Raw genomic sequence first — 6785 nt, 5'->3', positions numbered from 1 at the left:
TTTAAATAAAATGATTGTTTTTGTACTACAATACAATCAATGTTACATGATATTTGTTTTATTTTGTTTATATCAAAATAAGTACATTGCAAAATATTTACAATAATTCCTTAATAGTTTGATAAAGAATTGTATACTCGGGTGACACATGAAAGCGTAATAAAAAAAATCTGTACAATATTGCCACAGGCTAATAACAAGTATCAAGTGAAGTGGAAATTTGTTTTAAAAAAATACTGAAGCCACATTACATTAGCAATGTGTTTATACACATTGGCCAATGTATCAATGTAAGTCACTTTTATGCTTTTAGAGGCCAGTAAACAGCATGTCTATGCATTATCACGACTTTCAGCAATTCAATACTTACACACTGCAATGCAATAGTATCAAAGAGCAAAGAGTGTTTGCGACTCACAAATAAAAGATACAAAGAAGGGTTTACAGTATTACATAGAGGCTACATGAGAACATCAGTCTTACACCACGGATGAATAACACTTTCTGTGAGAATAAAGAAAAGAACCATGTGCGATTTGAAATACATACAATCAAAGCTGACAAACGTCAACATTTAAAAAAAAAAAAAAAAAGACATTATTCAACCGCAAGGAATGATCGTCACAACACAGAATACAATTAACACTAAAGCTCCTGCTGGTAGGAAAAGGCTTTTTTACACAAAAAACAAACAAACAAACAAACAAAAAAAAAAAAAACCATGTAACAAAAAAGAAACCCCAAAAGTTCAGTGTGTATTTTGCAAGTAGTAACAATATGTTAGCATTTCTTAAGTGCTTTGTCTCAAGAAACAGTAAAAATGACAATTTAGCAAAGCACCATTTCCCCTCAGCTACAGCTGTTTGCGTTTAAAAAAAGGGGCTTGAAATGACAACCAGAGCTAAATCCACCAGAAGAGAAATGAAACCATAAAGGACTTTAAGTGCATTTTATCTGCCCATTTACGTTTAAGTGACCTAGACTATGAGGCTCACAGTTTTTTTTAATCATCACTTGCAGAGGAAAACTGTGAAACGATCTGGACCAACACCAAGTGTGTTAATATAAAACAGCGCGCGAGTGTGTGTGTACAGTAAATGTGCACTGTTGACGATGTATGTACGTGAGGCGCTACGTTCATTCCCCCTCCTCCTTGATACGCTGTTGCTTGTTGCGGCGAGAATCTGGAGCCAGGTCAAAAGAGAAATCGGTCCAGTCGTCTCGTGGAGGAAATGAAATGGTCTGACGAAGAGTGAAACGCACTGCATCGATCACACGCTCGCCTCTGGCTTCGGTGGAGCCCACGCTGACGGTGGATGTCCCGCTAGAGGTGCGCAAGATGTGGGGAGGTGGAGAAAACTCCATGGTCTGCCGGTACTCCATGATTCCTTTCCAGATGATGTGCTGGAATTCTGTGGGAATCTTCAGCCTGGACAAGTCCTGTGGATAGATATACCACAGAGCTCATGAATACAGTAGCCACTGCTCTGATCTCTCCATCAAGAGACACACCAGATCATATATTTTCATATGGATCCTCTACAGTGAATGGGTGCAGTCAGAATGAGAGTTAAAAATGCTGCTAAAAACAATCCAAAATGAATACACACAACTCCAGTTGATGAATTGAAGTCTTGTTCGTAAGAAACATATCCATCAAGATGAATTTTAAACCATCAACAAAATGAGTCCATAATTCATTAAAACGCTACCTCCATGAAAACGTCTATCCTCTGGTCCTCTCAAAATACACCAAAATATGTTTAGAACCGTTTTCGTTTGTTTAAGACAGTGTATGATCTTATGCATATTTCTCTCCTGATTCAGGAGAGACTTTTTTCTCTGGAGAAAGCAATAATATGGATAGAGGTTTTAAGTTAGAACGTCTTGATAGATTTATTACATGCAGTTTTTCAGTTCACAAAATGTTAAATGAGTTGTGGACTATTGTGATGTTTTTATCAGTTTGAACTCTCATTCTGACGGCACCCATTCACTGCAGAGGATCCACTGGTGAGCAAGATGCTAAATTTCTCAAAATCTGTTCAGATGAAGAAGAAAAACCTCATCTACATCTCGGATGGCCTGAGGGTGAGCTAATTCTCATTTTTACATGAACTATTCTTGTAAAAATGCAACTGCTAAATAGTTTTTCCAAATATGAATGAATATGAAAAACATTAAGGAGAAAGGCAAATTCCTCACCTCTAAATTGTAGTTCTCAATCTGGTAGATATTGGTCAGTCCTTGGGCTGTGAAATAGTCCAAACAGGCTGAGCAGCCCAGCCTCAACAGGAAGCTGCAATTGACAGATATTAAGCTTTAAAACATGATTACAGTAATGCTATTACACTTTCATTGAGCCATTTCAGAGAGACTTACTGTAAGTGTATTTGTGTACCTGGAAATGCTGTTGTCCATGGGGTAGGGTGGCGGAGGTGTGCAGTGAGAGGGCACCATTTGTAACTGAGACTGCAGGGGGTTGGTGGGGCTCAGGGCACTCATGTCTGTGTTCATGGGAACAGGGCCGCCCATCATGGGAGGGGTCACTGAAGGGAGGGGAAAGGGTTGAGACTGTAATAAACCTCAAAAGAAGGGAAATAAAATGGTAACACTTTACAATAAGGTTGTGTTAACATCAGTTTATGCATTAGGTATCAGCAAATCATATATAAACTTTTACAGCATAATACTTATTCATAGTAATGTGTACAAACTATAATGAAAAAAAGCATGAGAAAAACAATGAAGAATATATACACTGCCAGTCAAAAGTTTGGGGCATTTGTTTGGTTTTTTATTTATTGTTAATGTCCCTAATGCTCACCAATGCTGCATTTATTTAATCAAAAATACAGTAATACAATACTTTCTGCTATAATTTTATTATAAAATGTAATTATTTCTGTGATAGCAAAGCTGAATTTTAGCAGCCATTATACCCCAGTTTTCAGGGTTACATTTTTCTTCAGAAATCATTCTTATATGCTGATTTGGTTCTTAAGAAACATGTTCTATCCATGTTGAAAACAGTTGCTGCTTAATATTTTTGTGGAAACCGTTATGCATTATTATTCAAAAGTTTGGGGTGAGTAGTACTGTCTGAACAGTCAATTTATCAAAGAATACTGAAAAAATGTATTACAGTTAAAAGATTTATTTATTTATTTATATATATATATATAGTAAAATATCACAATATTACTTTATTTTCTTATTAAATAAATGCTGGATTAGTCAGCATAAGAAACTAATTTCAAAAACATCTTTTAAACAATCTTAATGATTCCAAAAGTCTGACCGATATGGAAAAAAATGTATTATTCATTGTTTATTCATCATACCAAATGCATTAACTAATGTTTATCCCTATTGTAATGTGTTACCAATAATATAAAATCATGCAATATTTTCTGTCCCCATCTTGCCCACATTTATTATAGCCTATATATTATACACACACACACACACACACACACACACACACTACATAAACTGTCAAGTCTTTGACTGAAATCGACTGAAATAACAAACACCTGAGGGCACTAAATATGGATTAGGTAATCTCAGAACATGTGAAACCTGAGGCACATTTCACACAGCAGGCCAAAGGAGAATGCATATTTGTCATGTGTAAGTACAATTTGACAGTGCCAAAGTGTGCCGAAGGGAAGGCAGACTGTCCCACAAAGATCTAGTTCAATTTTAAAAGGAAACTCTGTCAGATTGACATTGAGATCTGAGTGTTTCTCAAGCCCAGACAGGATATTCTTCACTAGGGAGAAAGTGTTCACTTTTTGTACAATTTATATCCGAAATCACTTTAACTCGATTATATGATCTTTTGTTAGCCCTAAACGACACTGACACATTTGTAGACAAACTAGGAATATACATTAATTAAATTATTAATGATTTTATAGAGGCCTTACTGTCAGTTAATCCTCCACCCATGCTGGAAGGGGTGAGTGAGTTGCGTTGTTGGGGGTTGATGAGCTGACTGACTGATGGCAGTTTGTTCTTGCCGAGGGTGGGTGAGCTGGAACCAAAAGCAGGCTGGGGTGGCAGAGAGCTCCTGAGGGAGAGAAGATGATACATGTTCTGTATTAATAAAGCAGAGTCTCTTGCATAGGCTTTATTATAGAAAATGTGCAACCTTGTCATGATTAAATGCTTTCTATTAATGTTTTGGACACTATGGAAGGCCTAAACTGTGGAGAAACACAGAACATGTTTGTGCTGTTCTGTAATTCTTAACAATGAGATATAAACATGCATATGAGTTAAAAGTCACAGAGAGGTTACTAAATCCATATACTTGTGTAGTACTTTACCGTACATTACTGCTATACTGTTTATGTGCAATGGGTTTCTGTGCAATAACAAATGAAAAATTGCAATAACAAATGAAAAATTAACATATATTTTTAATTTACATAACCTACTTGTGAAATATAATATTAAAAGGATTAGTTCCCACATTCAAAGAAAATGGCATTATTCAATTACGTTACAAACATTTATAGTTTCTTTTCTTCTTTTTTTTTTTTTTTTTAAATCACAATGGTTTGGTTACAGTCTTCAAAATATATTTTATGTTCCATTGGAAAAAAAAAAATAAAACATACAGGTTTGGAATGCCATGAGAGTAAGAATTGCAGAATTTTCATAATTGAGTGAACTACCCCTTTAAATGATTCTGAACTTGAATGTTACGCTCATTGTTGATATTATTTATATTTTTAAATGCCCTGACTAAAAGCCCCTGACAATTCAAGTAAAAAGAAGAGTCGAGAAGAAAAGAGAATAAAGAGGAAGAGCAGGGATAGGAACACAAAAGCAGAGAAGTCATTTATTGAATAGTAGTAACTGACAAAAGTGCAAGAGCCATTGAGAATACAACAACCATTAATTTCATATGAAACAACAAAAGAATCTGTCAACACTATAGCATTCACTTCCTTTTCTCTTAACTGCTATGTACACAGCAGGAAATACATCTTTAAGAAAATGAACAAATAATCAAGACAAAACACACAAATTACTGCCCAGCAGTGCACTTTACAAAACATGACCAGCATTATCAAAATTCAGTCATCAATAAAGTCTATCCCCCCACATTTATAGACAACTCAATGAGTCCAGCTCCAATAATAAAATGAAGACAGAGGCAAAAACAATAAGCTATTTAAGATGAACCATCATCAAGATCTTAAAGAAAAACTATGAGTCCCATAAAAAAAGATGTGTGCTTGGTTCCTGGTCAGTTTCGACATTCAGGATGGTTTAGATAGATAGAAAGAAGAAAAACAGATGGAAAGAAGAGAGAAAGAGAGAAATAAGGTGGTCAGCTGAGAAGTTGCTATACTGTTTATGTGCAATGGGTTTCTGTGCAATACCAGCAGATCAGTCCAACAAACACAATAAATGCTGAGGAAACAAGCTGCCTCAGTCACAAGGGCCCTTTAAGAAACATAAAAAAAAAAAAAAGTATGGACAATAAAAGGTTTTAAGAAACTTTTGACACTTCAGATGATTGAACAGTAATACCAATGCAACTAATCCAACTGTAAGGTGAGTGTAAGCAAATTTAACACACAAATGGATTATTTAAATTGATAAATGAGCGCCGTAGTCTAGATAATACACTTTGGAGGGACAAAATCATGCAATGAACTTTCCAAAAATATCTAAAATGACTTCACTTGAGAGCTCACATATGTAAAACGAGGTGTTCACGTGGTAGAAACAAAATCCTGCGTTCAACCTATTTGTGGCATAAAACAAGTCTAGGAGTTACCACAGGTGAAGCACAGGGAGCCCCTTTGAGGGGTAGAGGATGAGATGAAGAAGAAATGGAGAGAGATGAGCGAGGGATGCTCTGAGGGAGGAGGAATGTGATTCCTACTTTCAGGAAGCACTGAAGCGCCTCTTCTGCTCACCTATTGGGTCCAGAAGCTCAGAGCGCAAACGGGCCCTTAACAGGCTGTAGGAAAGAGTCAAAGATAGACAGTGAGAAATAGAAAGACAGGAAAATGCAGGCAAGAGAGAAGAAAGAAAAAGTGGAGGAATAGCAAAATGTCAGGAATGTGACAATATTAAAAGATATTCGACTGTATCGTTAAATAATAGAAAGAGAGAGACCCCAGTGATAAGCAGCTGATGATGAGTAAATCAAACTTGAATTGTACAGAGTATTTGCCAAAAAGAAATGTGGTATGTTGTAAAATTATGCAAATACAAATCTTTCAAGCCTCATTCGTTTGAATAAAATTTCTATATGTGATTTAAATGCGCTGATGTCAGCTATTAAAAGTCTCAAACAATGATGAAACCAAACAGGGTGCATGATTTTAAAAAAAATATATTTTAGCCATGTGCAATCTCTCCACAAGGTGGCAGTATGTTGCAACTAAGGAAGTAATTTTAGTGTTTGAACTGTAGAAAGAGTGAGATAGTATGAAAAGGAAAATCAACAAAATAAAACACCCAACCCACTGAATCTAAGGCAGAAGGAGCTTTATTGAAAAGGAAGAAAAAGTATAGTTAGAAAAACAGGTTTAAGAGAGAAGTCACAGCATGCAGACAATGCTGAAAAGGATCAAACGACATTTGCTGCTTGGAAATGTTAACCAAAAATCTGAACAAGGATGGGACTGCTTTTAATATATACTGCATTAACATGCTATACTCGAATAATAGTTTAGGAGAATCAAAAGATGCACATTTCACAGAATGTGTGTTCGGTCTTTGTCCTACAACGGGACAGTTTTAAAGATAATGGC

General features: G+C 35.8%; 1 protein-coding gene across 11 annotated transcripts in view; it reads right to left on the bottom strand.

The window, feature by feature from the left end:
• Positions 1 to 36: 36 nt before the first annotated feature.
• tp63 (tumor protein p63) overlaps positions 37 to 6785 on the bottom strand; it is a 40660-nt gene continuing 33911 nt past the window's right edge. For 4 of the 11 annotated variants that reach the window (XM_058778002.1, XM_058778003.1, XM_058778007.1 and 1 more), the window contains 4 exons: positions 3933 to 4075; positions 2402 to 2585; positions 2206 to 2299; positions 37 to 1440 (listed from right to left, as the gene is read on the bottom strand). In XM_058778002.1, the coding sequence (XP_058633985.1) occupies positions 1138 to 1440; positions 2206 to 2299; positions 2402 to 2585; positions 3933 to 4075 (724 nt within the window). In that variant the 3' untranslated portion in view covers positions 37 to 1137. The other 7 variants (XM_058778004.1, XM_058778005.1, XM_058778009.1 and 4 more) reach the window with 3 other exon arrangements.

This window comes from Onychostoma macrolepis, chromosome 06 (genome assembly GCF_012432095.1).
Source record: "Onychostoma macrolepis isolate SWU-2019 chromosome 06, ASM1243209v1, whole genome shotgun sequence".
Taxonomy (NCBI): domain Eukaryota; kingdom Metazoa; phylum Chordata; class Actinopteri; order Cypriniformes; family Cyprinidae; genus Onychostoma; species Onychostoma macrolepis.
The sequence above is the reverse complement of the archived record's forward strand: the minus strand, read 5'-3'. Positions and strand labels throughout refer to the sequence as shown.